The 18,744-nt window shown below is 40.6% G+C and overlaps 1 protein-coding gene across 2 annotated transcripts in view; it reads right to left on the bottom strand.

Moving 5' to 3' along the window:
* The window catches only part of fibcd1b (fibrinogen C domain containing 1b), a 141,310-nt gene that overhangs the window by 64,524 nt on the left and 58,042 nt on the right, over positions 1 to 18,744 (bottom strand). For both annotated transcript variants that reach the window (XM_086301217.1, XM_086301218.1), the window contains one exon: positions 13,104 to 13,263. In XM_086301217.1, coding sequence (XP_086157343.1) covers positions 13,104 to 13,263 — 160 coding nt within the window. The remainder of the gene's footprint in view (positions 1 to 13,103; positions 13,264 to 18,744) is intronic.

The following is an 18,744-nucleotide window of genomic DNA, read 5'->3' as shown; positions in this document are numbered from 1 at the left end:
CGCCCACTTGGGAAGGATCAGTCACCACGAAGGTGGGTAAGCGATCCATACAGTCTCCCATCCCGCTCTGAATCGCCCCAGAAAACAAAGTCCCGGAAACTGGGGAAGCCAGAACATGTCGCTCGCTCACCGCCTCGGGCTGCTCGAAAGTAAAAGCAGACGGGGGGTGAAGTCCGAGGTCCAAAAGGAGGAACTCCCGCTCCCACGAACAAAGCGAGCCCAGAAGCCATGGGAGACCGGTCACCAGACGCTGTAGCCGCCTCTCTATAGCGCGCTGGGACGTGCCACCCGGGCTTTCCAGCCACAGGTCGATCAGCTCCTGTGTGGCATCGATGAGCGTCTCCCGTAGCTCCTTGGACGGGTTAAGCGCTGCTGGGTCCATCTTGTGGTCGCGTCGTACTGTCACGGTCCGGGGCAGCGGCCGTGTGGAGAGTGGAAGGAGGACCCAAAACGCAGCACTTATTCAGATGTGAGGGTGATTTATTGTTAATAACAAACACAAAGTGGAGATGGCAAACAGAACTAAGGACGAAACCAAACTGGGATAAACTACACAGAGGAGTGGCAAACCTGAACATGAAGGGAGAACAGCAGGGAGAACACGCAGAGGATTACACCAGGTAGGAACACAGACGACGCGACGAGGAGCAGAGGAAATCACACGCTATAAATACACAAAGAGACACTGGGAAATCACACACAGATGGGGGAAACAGCTGGACCTGATTAACCTGACGAGACAGGGGAACACTAACACCAGGGACCAACAGAGGGAGCACAAACCCAGAACCCAGTGTCTAAAATCCCAAACACAAACCATCCCAAAACAGCCATGAATAATAATGAAAGTAATAACAATAAGTACATAAACATAAAGTCACTGAGTCATGGTCGCAGGACCATGACAGTATGCATATGTCTGCGCATCTATCATCAAATTACATGTTCTGTTAATTATTTTTTTAAATACAATCCCACTGCATTAGATATATATGTGGCCCTTTCATTGAATGCAATTACTTTTTTTTTTTAATTTAGTAAACGCAGAAAATTAAACAGTAATTGTGGCATGCACAGAAAGTTATCAGTCTAATGAGTCATGGGAATGCCCCATTAGATATTCCAAAATGCAAGCATATTTTGGAATAAATAAGAACATTACTTGCAGATCACTTACACATACTCACACACAAGTTTTATCAGATCTACCCAGAACCACCTTACATGGGAAGAAGTACTGGGACGTCTACACATTACATCTACAGATCGGCCATAGGCATCACAAAGCTCCCGGCACAGGTTTTGTGCTGATGTTAATGCCAGAAGAGTTTGGGACTCAGCAGTTTCTGTAGTTTTTATAAGATTTCAGTTTGCGCAGGGTGCCGCCAGTGCATCGAGCCACCTGGGGGGCTCTTCGACTGGTGGGGGAGGTTGTTACATCTTGCAGGAGCTCTCCTCTCTTCAGGACCTCACTCTGCAGGAGGGGGAGATACAGGAGAGGTGGAGGAAGATCTCAGCCTGGGCGTCTATTGTCTCATGTAGTCTGGAACATGAGTGGATGACGGGGTGGGTGCAGTTTTCTCTGTGGTGGGGTCGGGTGGGCTGTCCCGGGCTCTGTGAGGCCAGGCGGCGCTGCTGTACTGGGCCCCGGTCCGGATGGGCCTGGGCCCCCTTTCCCTGGCGGGTTGCGGAGTGTGGGGGTGCGGGGGAGCTGGCTCGGCCTGGGGCTCGTTCACTCTGGCGCAGCTGGCTGCCGGCGGAGCTCACGGGCACGTCACTGCAACCCCTCCTGGCTTCTGCTCCACGGCTGCTGAGTGAGCCCTCATCTGGGACTCTCCTCAGCTCTTTCTGGGACAGTGGCGCGGCTGCCCCTCTGTTGGTCTTCCTTGGTCTCTTGTGTTCTGGGGGCCTCTGGATGTCTGGAGTTTTGATCTCCTCCATACCTGCTTCATGCCCTGGAGGACGGGGCTGTGGCTCCCCACACCCTCTAGCAGATTATTACATGAAGGAACCTTTTAAAAACAAGTGTGTTCATGCTCACAGGTGCACACACGGGTGCTCACACACACAAACTACACCCTTTTTGGCTCCTACCTTAAAGCACACTGTGCGCTGTCGATCTTACGTGCTGCACAATGATGTTTAACACTTAGTATTTACTGTTATATTCCCATAGATCATCATGATGTTGTTTATCTCTTGTTAAATGCTTGTTTTCTTTTTTCTTTCTCAACAGGTGATCCAGGTGATTGATTTATGTATTTTTTGTCTGCTTATTTTGTTGGTTTTTGTTTTTTGCCCTTTATCCCCGTCCCTCTTCTCTGCTGTTTTTTCCCCCTCTTTCTTTCTCCCTTTTCCTTTCCTCATTCAAGTCTGTCCCATCTCTAGCAAGTGAAAATAAAAACTAAAATAAACAATAAAAGGTGAATCAAATAGACCATTACGGCAAGGCTGGGACGGTCCATTTGGTAAAGTAAATCCGTTGGGCATCTTTCTTTGCCTTTAGACAACAATTCTGATGGCAAAAGAGCCAAACGGGACAGGCAAAAAAAAAAAGATTTCAGTTTGCAATAACATCACTTAAAATTTTAGTTGATCAAGAAATGTCTAGTATAGAACAAATTTCACCAAATGACTTGTTGCAACTGTGCCATCAAATTTCAGTATCGCTTTCAAATCAATAAGCTCTTTTGTGAAGGCAGACTTGCATGCGCGTGCTTGACTTTATACACCTCTGGCAATGAGACTGAAACCTGTGTTTCAGTCTCACTAACGCTAAACATTTAATGATGTTTAGCGTTACTGTGAAAGCTTCAGCTCAGGAAGTTGTTTCAGCATATTGAGGTGAGTTTTGGATCATCTACCTGTTTTGAATTAGCCAGCCTCCTTTCAATCTCTGTTTCTTAATTTAAAATTTGCACTGTTATACTTAGATTTATCAGAATACATTTTTCAATTAGTCCTGAAGGTCTGCTACAAAACACCAAAGAAGAACATTTCTCTAAATATATTTGATGATTGTGGGCAAAGAACCTTTTTATGAACAGCATGTACGGCTTATTGAGATGACGATTTTCATACTTCAGACATCTGCGATGAGACTGTAGGTTTTTTTCTTTTATCTAGTGACTCATCCATGTAAACCTTGTCAATGCACTGAAATTGCACAATGAAATGGTGTAGCACTTCTCCTGTGTCAGCTAAACCTTCCTGCAGGTTTTTTGCAGTCATTAAGGAGTCTTTGCTTTGCATTTCCTGCCCACTATTTCTTTGTTTTGTTTCAATCAAAGAATTTGTTTCAATCATTTCTTAAAAACTTTTTGGAATGTCTTTTATAGCATTTCTGTACTTTGTAGGCACAAATTTGCTTCATTTGCAGGGTTCTGAGTTGCTTAGGTGATCATGTGGTTGTTGATTATTACTATAAGGATTTTAAAAAAATCTACTTCATCAACTTTAAAACATAATGTCGCCCAGATCTCTACAGATCTTTTAGAAACATTACCTATAATGTTAAAATGCCATTGCCTATAACATGTACAATATATCGACTTTCTGGTTTCTGAATCTATTTTAGCGGCAAAGTAACCACTATAGTTTTTCCATAAATGTAAGCTTCCAGTTGGTTCAGTTGTTGGGGGAATATTCCCAGCCATGGATTTGAAACAACATTGGCGTCTAATGCAGTAGAGACGTGTAACAATACAGCAAGTCGAGCTCGCTGAGAGCTGCAGAGCAGGACTAATAGAGCGGTTTGATCAGAAACCCTGCTGCATGCAGGGACGGACTTCAGTGCTGTCAGTTTTGCATTCATATATCTTTGAAAATCTAATATGTTCTTTTGGGAATATAGAGCAAACAGTACTGACATGAATTATTAAAACATTCACACCCATATGGAAAAGATGTACAAAAAGATGTACTCAGTTTGAATTTCAGCAGTTTGTCTTCACCATATCTACATGCCTAAATGCACTGAGTTGCTGTTATATGATTGGTTATATGAATATTTGCGTTAAAATGTGGTTCAACAGGTCTGTCTAGTACATGTACTACATATGCTTTTCTGTTGCTTTTCAACATGAGAACTTACATATGGGCACACAGCCAGTCAAAGATCACTTTTTGCCTAAAGACTGCATGTAAATCTATTAAATCTAACATAAAATATGTGCACACACAACTTTTATAGTATCTGGTTTTAACATTTAGTATGTAAATCCAAATTTTTGGAGTTGGACTTAACCACCACAAGAGTTACTAATGCTAGTAATAATAAAAATAATCAATGTAGTTAACGAGTATGGGTGGTTAGGTGGAAAAAAAATCATTTTTTGATGCTCTGTGGTGCTGTTTTGCTGTCTATCCTAGTTTAGATGTTTTTGCTCCACACACAGGAAAAAAAACCCAAACAAACCCCAAAACAATCCAAAAAAGAAGAAACACTGATTTACCACCGGCAGCTTTGATGTACTTTATCTTGACAGTAACTCTAGGGGTTAAAAGCAGTAAAACCCAGCATCAAACTGCATTTCAGGATTTCACAAGCTTAATGTAGAGCATATTTATAGTCTATAAGCACATGTAAACATACCATTTAGCTATTTTGAAGCCTACTGGTTCACAGCATTGTGCCAAACTCTACTTTTGAAATTTCTGGGAGCACAGGTGCAGGAGCAAAGCAGGTGGAGCTGGATGCAGCTTGGAAGAGAGGCTGAATACATTATTACTAGGAGGAATGTGGAATAAGCAGATGGAGTCAGGGTGAGCTTCAGTAATGACCGGTCACATGTGCGTCCCTCTTCCTCTTCAAGAAATAGATCAAATAATAAGAGAGAAACAGGAGCCTACCATGAACATATCTGCAACATGTTAAAAAGCGAAGAGCAATCATGTCTTTTTTTTTTTTTTTAAATTACCTCCTTGCTCAAAAAGATCCTGTATCCTCTGCATTTCTCTTTGCTTTTTAACATGTTGCAGTGAGCTTGCATAAAAGGATGGATTCAGTTGGAAATGAGTTCTTTTTGTTGTGCTGGTACCTCTTGTAAAAATTTTTAATGAAGTTATGGGATAAGATCAGAAAAGCTATACTGCATTTATCCCAAATTTGGAAAAAAAACAACAACAAATTTTTAATGACACCAGTTTAAAAATTAATAATTAATTGACAATAAGTAATCTAATTTGTTCTGCAGCTTCTATACAAAAAAACTAATTCCAAACATTTCAGACCTGAATTTCTGGCTCCTTCTTTTGTGTATGACTTAGCAATACGCACGTAGCGTGGCTAGCATTACTTTTATGATAACCATTATTATTAGATGGTAAATTTACAGTTAATGCAACTTTAATGAATAATTATTGTATTCCTAACAATAAAATTGTAATAAATGCCAAAGTTAAATGGTTTTAACGTCATAATTTATGTGTATTCTCAATTTTTCCAAATGTAAACATTGTGATCTTGTGAAACTTCAGCAGAGACCTGTGCTATGAAGCAGGATTTGTATCAGGCAACATTTATGTTGCAGACCTAAACTGCATATAAGAGCTCAGTCTTGGGAAATCAGTAAGAAATACAGATTCTGACCACCAACTTTACCCTGCTTTTTCTCTGGTTGCTGTTAGTAATTTTCAAACATTTTTGTTGTTCTTTGAGCCTTATCATATGATCCCATTTCAATACCTATTTCAACTTATGCCAAACTGGAAGGCAGTCTAAGCTTATGTTTAAATTATGTTTTATTTTATTAATTTTTTTTCACTTGCTCTCAGACCTTTAAACACCACTGGGGCTGTAGCTGAAAGAATAATGTTACAACTGTCTTACATACATCTAAACATTAATTTAATGGAATACGTAATTGTAATCTGTCAGATTCCCCTGTGTCTTAATAATGGAGCTGCAGTACTGATAAGTCTATTAACTTACACAGCCTGCAATTTGGCTGGCTTTCCTTGCTACTAACATGTAAGACGTTATTAATATAGCAGTGCTTTTTCCATTCTTAAGGACTAAAGTGCTAAATGCACATGAACGTTCACACAGCACTGTTAATACACTGCTTTGTTTTATTGTCATATTGTAGTATTGTAGTTTGGGACTGTTATATGCTGCCAAGACTACCTCTTTCATTTGAATGAGCTCCATTTTTGGACTGACAAACAAGGGCTTGATAACTGTGTAACTGCTTAGCCTGATAAAATATATTAGGGTTAGTGAAGCCAGGATAAAGAAAAGATATCCTTGGTAATGTCGAACTTTCTTCACAGCACACCCCTCTGGAGATTATGATGCTAAACCAAACAGTAAGTGGAGGTGAAAGTAAACAGCAAGTGAAAACAAAACTAAACACTGAGTGAAGCAGAAGCAGGAGTGAAGCAAATAATCTTGGTAAATACACTACACAATGTTTTGTCTCTACAAAGACTTGCACACATCAGTTACCACTCTACAATAACCACCTGGACCATCTTCTACCAACCAAAATTTAATAAGTTAGTAACTTTTAAAGATGCGGTTTTATTGTTTGTTAACAGAAAAGAACTAGGAACTAAAGTTTCACTAAATTTCAACTTCCCACTATTAAAATCCTGCACTTTTTTTTTTCTTTTGAAAATTTGTCCTGTTTGTAAAAATATCAGAAGTCGTCTTGCACACTGCTCTAGATGATTAGTCTGCAGAGCATGGAGTCTGCCTCTGTAGAGTGACATTTAGAAAAATGCTTAACACCAGTCTTAATTAATAAAGTTCCTAATATGTCATGCTTTCAAATTATGCACAGCAAGTCTGAAATTAGCAACTGTAGATCATTTCTGCTGCAGTGCGATGACTACTGGTATTAAGTTGGTGAAAGATGCCGCGCTCATCAACTGCAGTATCAGTATGTACATTAATTTGAGACTACGGTTCACCATATTACATATTTAGATGACAGCGTAGGCTGAAAAACTTCCTCGGTGTGAATAAAATACTATACTGCATCAAATACCAAGATGTGCCACCATCTGAAAGAGGTCACATACAAAGAGGTTTTTCTTTTCTTTCATTTTCTTCCTTGTCACCAAATAGGCACAGATTTAAAAGGAAAAAAAAGACTAATGCCTGTTTAAAGTGACATAAAAAGCACGGAAAAATGGAGCCTCAAGCTTAAACATCCTTTCAAAGAATCTAGTCGGTTCAGTATGTGAAGCTCTGTCCAGGGTGCTGAACCCTGAAGCTGGTCGATCAGTTAGCATGAATGCCTTTTCTACTCTTGACATTTGTATAGCTACAAGTTAAGCACCATTAAAACAGGTTTCTGTGAAGCACTATGTGTGAGTGTGTGTTTTTAACTTGAAAAATACACAAAAATTTCACATCGCAATAAATTAAAAAGCAAATAACAGACAGACGTTCTTTTAGGTCTTTCCACTCCTGTAAAATTCTTAATATAGGGCAGGCGGTTTTATTTTTAATTATTTTTGATTTTGCCATTATTAGACAGTGCAGTTACAGACAGGAAAGCAGGTAGAGAGAGATGATGGGTGAGTGGGTGGGGAAAGAAACGCAACACAAGGCTCCATGTCAGCATTAATCCAATCCAATCCAATTTTATTTATAAAGCACTTTAAAATACCCAGCACAGGAACAAAGTGCTGTACAGAAAATAATTTAAAACAATAGAATAACAGAAAACAGCAAATAAATAAATAAAACACATAAAACATAAAATTAAAACAGCCCTATATTAAAACAAAAACAAGATAAAACAGCATCGAATCACCTAAAAACAACTGAAATAAAAATAAAAACCAACATCTCACGTGGTGTCAAAGGTGGGTTTTCAAGAGTGACTTAAAAACAGATAAAGAACTGACCTGTCTAATCTCTAAAGGAAGCTCGTTCCACAGTTTTGGAGCTGCTACAGCAAAAGCACGATCTCCTCTAAGTTTACGCCCAGTCCTGGGTACATTCAGGAGCAGCTGATCAGCTGACCTGAGAGAGCGGGTGGGTGTATAAGGCTGTAGCAGCTCAGAGAGATACGATGGGGCTAGGCCATGGAGGGCTTTAAAAGTAAATAAAAGAATTTTAAAATGAATCCTAAAAGAAATGGGCAGCCAGTGAAATGAAGCTAAAACAGGGGAAATGTGCTCAAACTTTCGAGTGCCAGTTAAAAGACGAGCTGCGGCATTTTGCACCCTCTGTAGATGACTAATATGTGAAGCGCTGACCCCAATATAAAATGCATTACAGTAATCCAGCCGAGTGCTAACAAAGGCGTGGATCACTGTCTCAAAGTGCTGCCGTGGCTTTATTTTTCCCAGCTTCCTGAGGTGAAAGAAGCTAGATTTTACCATCAAACTTCAGATCACAGTCCACTTTGACCCCCAGGTTTGTGACAGTTGGCTTAACATACTGGGCCAGGGAATCTACATACACATTGGGGGTCTCAGTGGGGCTACCAAAAACCATCACCTCTGTCTTTTTATCACTGAATTTAAAAAAGTTAACAGACATCCAAGTCTTAATGTCATTGAGACACTGAAGTAATGGCTGTGTAAGGTATCTGCCTTTTTTCTTTAGTTAAAAAGAAAAAAGTTAAACCCGAGATTCTACAGTTTAGCTTCCCAGCATATGGCTGCCTGCTCAACCTGTGAACTAAACTAGTGCTATGGGATTTCTAAGCATGTATTTTAATTATCTTTACTCTGCATTTATACTCTATACCTTGGCGCTATTAAAAAGAGGTAGACTATAACAGACGTTTTGTGCTTTAAGATGCTTTGATGTCAAACTGTCATTGCCTACACCCTTACAGGCAATGACAGTTATGCGTTATGGTACGCTATTATTCCAATTTTAAGACAAGAGTTGGTCATTTTTCTGCTTTTTTTAACAGGATCTAACATATATTATGTTATGGGAAAGATTGTAAGAATGGATTTGTTGGAAATACACACACCAGAATTTTTCTGGAACGCTCATCCTAAATGATAGATGAAGTAAACAGGAGTAATAAATAAATTAAATAATTCTCCTGTATTCCCTTATATCAGTGGGACAAAGAATAGTACATTCAGGCATGAAGCATATCTGCAGACTGTATTCTTCTTTCTTCCAAAAAGCATGTGAGTCCCAAAACACAAAATGTTTTTTTCCAACATAAAAATGTATGCACATTTTAAATTGGCTTTAAACTTTTCTTTTAGCAAAAAAAAAAAAAAAAAAATCTTGCATTGGTAAATTTTATGCAAAGTGGTGAAATTACTCATGTGGAAAACTATTAATAATGAGCGATAACGCGTGACAAATATTTGACTGAACTCAACACCTGTTTTTAGGCTCCACCGTATGAAAACTGGAGAGAGGCAGCAGCCTGCGAGCTACTCCAGCAGGCACAACAGGGCTGATGTAATCATCACTACAACCCCGTACTGGATGTAAACCAGAAACGGAATTAGGAAAAACATATACCTTGTACATGATGACTCCTTAATTTGAACAGGCATAATCACAGTAACGCAAATACATGTACAATTTAATATGATGGAAGTTATCGAATAAATAGCACCTTGTGGGTCTTATTTTGACTCTCTCTCTTTGACTCTTTAGAGTTTGAAAGTATTTTTCCTTCAAACTGAGTGGGGGGAAATCTATGCGTGTCACGGCCGAGGCCGCCTCAAAAGGGAAAGGACTCAAATGCTCGTAAGTAGTTTCAGTGACAACTTTTGTTTTTTCAGTAAGTGTTCACAATCAGGAAAACTGAGATGTGACTTTAACAAGTGCTAAATGCCACAATTAAACCAAAAGGGTTTTAAGCAGCCTGGGCTAAGAAAGCAATCTGGTTGTTGGTCTGTGGAAACAGCTGTTCCGGGGATTGGGCTGGAGGGAGAGTCAAACTGGGTCCAGGGCAAGGGTCAGAGTCACTGTAAATAGAGTACAGACGTTCAGGTATGGTTCGGGAGAGATACGGGCAAGCTATTCGTTCTGAATCTTCCTTAGTACTGCGTACTTGCCGTGGGTGGTCTGTAGTGGCATGAAGGGGTGAGTGGGCCAGGTGAGTGGTCCGAAATTACTGGCGTTGAGGCAGGGAGGCAGGCAGGTGAGTCGGGTGAACAGCCCGTGGGACTGTCAGGAGGTCCAGCGTCCGGATTGGAGCTCTTTGGCGGAGATTTGTGTCTGGCAACTTGGTGCGTGGTAGGGTTAGCTGAGAATCTGGCGAAGAGAGGTTGAGTGTGCTGGCCTTATGAGTCCCCGGCTTCATTACCCACAGGTGCGAGCAATCAGCAGAACACTGAGGCCCCTCCCAGGGGTGGAGATGCCGGCTCGGTGGGAGACACAGGACTATGACAATGCGGCTCATAAATTGACTAATGATCTCCTGACTGAATAGGGGAATTTAATGTTTTTGTCTCGGATGTTGTTGCCATTAATATATAGCCAGGAGACAGTAGATTAAAGCCAAACTGAAGTGTATTACATATTGTTGGATGACAACTCTTGCCATCATCATGAAACAATATACTGGCACACTGGTTAAAACCTTCGGCGCCATGGACAGAGCCTTAGCGCGGCGTCCTCTGAACTGAACCTTGAGTTGACTGTGAGTTTCTGAATTTTGACTATGAATTTTGTCACAGATTAAATTTTAAAGAATATATAATGTTTCCAATAGTGTTATTCAACCTAAAGACCTGCTTTCCAATTAACAGTGACGCTTAAATGGATTCCAGATCAAATTGATTATAACTGTTAAGTATTAGTATTTATATTAAATGTATTATAGATACATTTGTAAAATGCGATACATTAAATATAAAAATTCTGAACATCGTTGACCCACTTACCTAAAATATAACAGTATATATGTTATATTTGTAAAAATAAATAAATATGGTACTTGGATTTAATTTAGAAACCCATCATCAGCATCAAGGAGAACTTACTCAGCTGCAACAGTTAGGTTGATGATGTTACAAGCCTGCAATATATTAATATTAAAGTATATAATAAATATACTAAATATTAGTCATGACTTTTTTATAAAGCATTCTAGAGCATAAGCAAAACTTGAACTTCAAAATATCCCTTTGTTATGCAATTCCTAGACGATGCCTACTTCTTTATGTCTACAGATTTATGTAAACACCTGCACCTTCTCAAATTGTACCTCTAAGACACAAATGGTTGCTCTTTTATTCTGGCATCGTACCCGCTATACACGGGCAGCTTTCAATCTGTGACCTTGGCTACCTAAGACAGCGCAAATCCAACAGGGGGATGCCACTGGGTGTACTATGCCTGGTTGAAAGCCTTCCAATGGGATGATGCCTCAGGCCCTTCTCTGCCTTTCAGCAACACAGCCCGGTGGCCATGCAAGTCATCTCTCATGCTGAGAGCGAGAAAAAAAAATCCACATCTCTACCAAGGCCAGTGGATAATGTGGATGAGGTGGATGAGATGTAGCTCAGAGAAACATATTGATATCACGAGGAGATGCTGGATTGAATAAATATGTGGGAAGACCGATGGTAGACGCACGTCTGTGGAATAAAATTTTGATGAATGGTGGAGATGGAAGAAGAGAAGGACTGATCGTGACGGGGAGCAGAATAGAGTTTGAAAAGGTCAAATGTGTCGATGTATACATTACATATACAGAGACAAAGGTAAAAACAGAATATAAGAAAAAGAAAACCTTACATACACTCAACAAAAATATAAACGCAACACCTTTGTTACTGCTCCCATTCCCCATGGGATGGACGTAGAGACCTAAAATTCATTCCAGATACACAATATAACCATCCCTCCCAAACAGTGGTCACAAATCAGTCCAAATGTGTGGTAGTGGGCACATCTGCCATATTGAGATAATCCATCCCACCTCACAGGTGTGCCACATCAGGATGCTGATCTGACATCATGAGTAGTGCACAGGTGTACCTCAGACTGCCCACAACAAAAGGCCACCCTGGAATGTGCAGTTTTGTCTCACAGCAAAATGCCACAGATGCCACAAGCAATGAGGGAGCGTGCAATTGGCATGCTGACAGCAGGAATGTCAACCAGATCTGTCGCCCGTGCATTGAATGTTCATTTCTCAACCATAAGCCGTCTCCACAGGCGTTTCAGAGAATATGGCAGCACATCCAACCGGCCTCACAACCGCAGACCTCATGTAACCACACCAGCCCAGGACCTCCACATCCAGCAGGTTCACCTCCAAGATCGTCTGAGACCAGCCACCCAGACAGCTGCTGGAACAATTGGTTTGCACAACCAAACAATTTCTGCACAAACTGTCAGAAACCGTCTCAGGGACGCTCAACTGCATGCCCGTCGTCCTCATCGGGGTCTTGACCTGACTCCAGCTCGTCGCCGTAACAGACTTGTGTGGGCAAATGCTTACATTCGATGGCATCTGGCACGTTGGAGAGGTGTGCGCTTCACGGATGAATCATGGTTCACATTGTTCAGGGCAGATGGCAGCTGAGAATGTCCCAGTTCTTGCATGGCCAGCATACTCACCGGACATGTCACCCATTGAGCATGTTCGGGATGTGCTTGACCGGCGTATACGACAGCGTGTACCAGTTCCCACGAATATCCAACAACCTCGCACAGCCATTGAAGTGGAGTGGACCAACATTCCACAGGCCACAATTGACAATCTGATAGACTCCATGCGACGATGTGTTGCACTGCATGAGGCAAATGGTGGTCACACCAGATACTGACCGGTTCTGGGTCCCCAGACCCCCAATAGCGCAAAAAACTGCACATTCCAGGGTGGCCTTTTGTTGTGGGCAGTCTGAGGTACACCTGTGCACTACTCATGATGTCAGATCAGCATCCTGATGTGGCACACCTGTGAGGTGGGATGGATTATCTCAATATAGCAGATGTGCCCACTACCACACATTTGGACTGATTTGTGACCACTGTTTGGGAGGGATGGTTATATTGTGTATCTGGAATGAATTTTAGGTCTCTACGTCCATCCCATGGGGAATGGGAGCAGTAACAAAGGTGTTGCGTTTATATTTTTGTTGAGTGTATAAGAATCCAAGCCCACAGGACAGATACATAAAGTCCAACCATGCTTCATTTCTCTTACCGTTGGAGCAGCCCTTGAAGCGGGCACCTCTGACTGGTGCCCTTTGTAAGTCAGCCTTGACACGTGCCTTCAGACCCACATTCTCCTTCTGCATGGCATTAAGAGCATCACTAACCGAGTTCACTACCTTCACCATGTTGATCTGGCTGTCTGACAGCAGCTGCAACACACAAACAGGGAATGACAGAGAAAAACACTTAAATATATGTTGCGTTACACTCGTAATTACAATGCAAATGCACACAAGCCAGTCGTCTCTATTTACTTTGAACATTTTTAAACTGTCTACTCTGCACATTGCTTCAGACCATTTCCCAAAGCTTTCCGGGGTTTTTTTACTACCTCCTAGACAGCCAGGCTTCTTCTACCTTTTTGAACATGTCATACACATTACTGTTTAGATATGCATAGTAAAACTGAATGTGAGTCTTAAAGTAAAATGTGGTTCTTGAAGTTTTCATAAAAGAAATCTGTTTTGGACCCTCTTAAGGGCTGGAATTTATTCGGTTATAAACAATCAATTGAGCATGACATTAGTTCTGGCAAGCTGCAGAGTTGAGCTCAGCCAGCAATCCCCGCAGATCAGCTGATGTCAGTGCCAGCCAACATTAGCTGATATGGTAAATATAAAATGATTAATGCTATTTAAGCCTCATCAACCTGCATATAGGCAAGCCCCTTTGCAATCCCACTTCCACCTTCATGCTCAGTGTCTTTAATCTATCTTTGCCTCCTGCTTTCCATGTCCATAAATGGAAGGGGAGGAGGTGTGTGCTCTCCCATACTTAATCTTTCTACAAATGCAAATAGAACAGCTGGGGAGTCCCAGAACAGAGCCATACCTCCAAATATGAATTAATGCATATGGAATAGCAATGCTACTTAGACTGTTTCCTGACAGAAATGTATTTACACTCTGGCAGCATAACAAACCCCTCTTCAGAAAAGTGTGCACTGTCAGTGGTTTCTGCACTGGATTCAAATACCATGTGAAAACAATACACGTACTACACATTATCTGGAAGGCAGGAGCTAACCAGGTGCAGAGTCCAAGTGCAGTAACATAATTTATCCTCAAATGAAATAATGCCATTCCCTTTAATCTCCTCATATTTGTCAGTACAACTATAGATACAGCTACATAAGGAAGATTTATGAATTTCATCACTACCAAAGTGGACTGAAGAGTCTACACTGTTCCAAAAAATAGTAATGTCAAATGATTTTACTGTGTATTTTACAGTTGTGTACTGTTTTTCTAGAATATCATTACATTTACATAAGTAGACTGTGATCTGACACGTCAAATGTAAAATAACATAACATCACTGTAAATGTAATAAAACACAATTTACTTGTTTGTTAAATATATTTTGTTGTACATATGCATATTTAGATCGTAAAAATACATCCAGAAATGTCTCCCATCATGCCTTGGGACATGTGCTGCTGTTTAGATGTTCTTGTTCTACTGTTTATGGTTACGTTACTTTTAACTGTTATCTTGAATGTTGTGTTTACGCCGTGGTGCAGAGTCACTGACAGTTGTTGTTTTGTAGAGAGAGTGCTGTACCATGAGTGACTTCTGTTGTGCTGTTGTTGAACCTTGAGGCACATTGTAGCACCGGCAAGTGTTTTAATAAGGAGCTCCCCCTACCAGCTTGGGGTTAAATAACAAGCTCAATCTCTCTCTGTGAGCTACTTTGTTAAGATTTCTCTGCATGCCACAATGTAAAACATTGCACGGACACGCTGTGCTAATTATATATTTTGAAAAAAGAAATGTAGAGGTAGGAATTGCAATTAATATAAATAACATGACGCTAAGCATTGGCCAATGAATGTGAACTAACAACAAGGTTGTGGGTAACGCTGCGACCGTAGGAAAAAACTCTAATATGAAGGCATTTTACTGTGCATTTTACAGTAATGCTCTGTTCTTCTAGAATATCATTAAAGTTACGTAAATAGACTTTAACTTCACATTTTGAATGTAAATTAACGTTAAATCACTGTAATGTAATACAACATAATTGTCATGATTATTAAATGTATCTGTCTGTACATATGCATATTTAGATTGTTAAAATACATTCACAAATGTATCATGATTTCACAAATATCTGTCCGTTATTTGAAAGATTGAACTGTTGAATTCAAATGTAATGCTATGGAAAAGTATATAACATGATCCCTATAAGCTTGTGTTACATCACATAAGTATTATTATCGTTGCTAGTTAGGCCGTTCATGGCTCAAGAGTTGGCAGTTCGCCATGTGATCAGAAGATTGGCGGTTCGCGCCCCGGCTCGGACACTCGCCGTCGTTGTGTCCGTGGTCAAGACTCTTCACCTACCGCCTACTAGTGATAGCCAAAGGGGCCGATGGAGCGATATGGCAACCTCGCCTCTGTCAGTCTGTCCCAGGGCATGCAATCAATTATTATTTAAACCAACTGCTAACTGTATATTTCTGTACATTTACGTATTATGATTCATATTTCCACATTCAGTGACCTTGTTTATAGGTAATTTCATTGTTTGATCGCGTAAAAATGTTCCTAATTTAATGTCTAAAAGCACTTGGAAAAGGCAGAATCCCATGTCAAATTAGCGCAACAAACTCTATTTTCATTATTGAAAATAACCGTATTTTTATGGAACAGTTATTTTCTGTTATTTTACGGTCGTATTTTGGCGCCCCAGCTGCCGGAATATTACCGTTGTTTTAGGATGTTTTTTTAACAGTGTAGCTTTGAAAGATGCATTTATAATTACCCGCTTCATAAACCCAAACTAAAATGTTATATTCTCTGAACTTTTCCAACGTAAAATCAATGTTACATATGCAGACTTTGAAATTCCTCCTTTGTCTTCTCAAGGATGATCTAGATGTTATGGTTGAATATTTCTAGCAGTCCAATTTCTATAATTGGGATTCGTATGTTAAATGCAAGACTCGATGTATTTTACCACGTTCATGTTGGCTCTTTTCCAGGTTGGACTCAGAATATGTGTTGGTAATGCTTCCCAGCAATCAACTATGCTGTGAAACACAAAGAGCCCTGTGGGAAGGATGCTGATGAATATGTATGCTAGGACTTGCAAAGATCAGTGTAACCTCTCTGATCTGCCACGGCCACATACCTGCAGCCCTTAATGTGCTTTTCATTGCAGAAAGGTTGTTTTCACACATTGCCCTAGTTGGCCAAAGTGTATGCACAGCCAGGACTTAAGCTCCATTTGAGAACACTGCACACTATATTGTGCAGACAGGAGAAATAGTCTGGCTGTTATTTGTACACGGACACAATCCTCATCTCATTCCCTCTCTTTCATCTTACCTGTACCCAAATGCACACATGCACACCCACAAACACACACCGAGACCTGCAGTGTTCAAAGACATGTATAGGGGATTCAGAATCTTCTATCAAACGTATGTCTGTGCAGCTATATTTGGGTCCTAAAACTGCATTAGCTAGAAACCCCAGTGGCCATTCCCTGCCCTCAATAACCATGCAACACACCTCTGAGGCACAGCAACCTAAAATGAAATAATATCACGGTGACACTGGGGGTTTAACTCACGCACAAACACAACACAAAGTTGCAAACAAAAAGACACATTTACATGCATGCCTCCATGTCAGTGCAAAGAGGACGCATGCCTTTTGTTCAATGAAACTTTTTAGACTTTCCGCTGAAGCCACTAAGTCATACTTACTTTGATATAATTCGGAAAGCAGATTTTAAACATCTGATATCTCAGTTTGTCAAGTGCTTTACAATCCCAGTTGACTCTGATTGAATTAGGAGTACATGGGCTGAAGACCTCGGCGTTCCTCTGTCTGAGGACCAATGGTCAAACTTTTTTACCAATATTCAGAAAGGCTCAATAAACGCCAGATATAAATGAATCCAGTTTAAAGTCATTCACAGATCACATTTTTCTAAACTTAAACTTAACCGGATCTATAATTCTGTGTCCCACTTATGTGATACAAGTAATATCGGTGAAGGTTCCCTTGCACATCTATTTTGGCATTGACCTGTCTTGAAAGCTTTTTGGAGCCAAATTCTTACGTGGTTTTCAAACCAATTTAGGAAAAAAGTACCACTTGATGGTACACTGGCTATACTTGGATCATTTGCATCAATTGAATCTTTTTCCTTTTCACAAAAACAGATAATTACAATGGGCATGCTGGTGGCAAAGAAACGTATGCTTTTACAGTGGCGGTCTTCTTCGGCCCCGTGTTTTAAAAGGTGGCTTAATGAGACGGTGTCTGTGGCCAGGGTGGAACAGATAAGTGATAGAAAGGGGAAACTGGCGAGTTTTTGTATGATTTGGCAGCCATTTCTAGAATTCTTAAAAATGAACTGCTCATAATTCATGCCTCACACCCCACGTGAATTTTCTTATTTTATTTTATTTTATTTTACTCTTTATTTAGTTAATATTGCTATATTTTTTCCTCCTCTTTTTTCTTCCTTTTTCCATGCTTATAAGTTCACAAATGCTAAATGTAGTAATTGTCCTAAGTTGAATCTGTATAAGCATGCTGTGTTTAATTTAAAAGCAAAAAAAAAAGAAGAAGACGCATGCCTTCCATACAGGTATCACTTACTCTACACCTAGACTAGATACAAGAAAGACAGTTTGATGTGTACAACTGCAAGTGCAGGGACAGGTCCGTACTTACTTCGACAATGATGCAGCTTGTAATTTTGCCTCTGTTCACCACTAGAGTGGATTTGAAATCAAATGTCAAGATGTAATCGACGTGCAGACTTTCAGCTTTAATTTAAGGGCTTTAACAAGTATACCGGGGCGATCGTGGCTCAAGAGTTGGGAGTTCACCTTGTAATCGGAAGGTTGCCGGTTCGAGCCCCGGCTTGGACAGTCTCGGTCATTGTGTCCTTGGGCAAGACACTTCACCCGTTGCCTACTGGTGGTGGTCAGAGGGCCCGGTGGCGCCAGTGTCCGGCAGCCTCGCCTCTGTCAGTGTGCCCCAGGGTGGCTGTGGCTACAATGTAGCTTGCCATCACCAGTGTGTGAATGTGTGTGTGAATGGGTGGATGACTGGATATGTAAAGCGCTTTGGGGTCCTTAGGGACTAGTAAAGCGCTATATAAATACAGGCCATTTACCATTTACCAGACCTCAATTTTAAAGGGGCTGAAAAGCAATTGGTGAATTTACTGACAAGGAGATTCATAGCAAAGTAAGGTCTGTCCCTCATGATCCTATGCCAAATTAAACAGACTAGTACATGCCCATGCTACAGTACTGCTGGGCCTGTTTGCACTGTTGGCTGTAAAATTGATATGATGTGACCCTTTTTATATTTTATAAAGTATTGAAAAATTCGTGATTTTAGCCGGCTGCTAAGCAGTTGCTAGGCAGCATGATGGTGTCATAATACCTGATGTAGACAAAACCTTCAGAGGTCTAAGATGAACCTGTGTGGCAAGTTTGGTTGGTCAGCTATTGATTGTCTAGAAGGAGTGTGTGGACAGACAAAGACTTTATATATTAAGAGCTAGAATTAATTTAAAGATTTGAACTTGATTTGGTGACTGGTGACAGGTACTATCAATACGAGGTCCAAAGAGACCACAGGGAGGGAAGTTAGGCC

The sequence above is a fragment of the Aulonocara sp. 'chitande type north' Nkhata Bay genome, linkage group LG7 (assembly GCF_057382095.1).
Source record: "Aulonocara sp. 'chitande type north' Nkhata Bay isolate Kocher_YH1m ecotype deep benthic linkage group LG7, A_spYH_male_GT1.1, whole genome shotgun sequence".
Lineage (NCBI taxonomy): Eukaryota > Metazoa > Chordata > Actinopteri > Cichliformes > Cichlidae > Aulonocara > Aulonocara sp. 'chitande type north' Nkhata Bay.
This window is presented reverse-complemented; position numbering and strand designations above follow the sequence as displayed.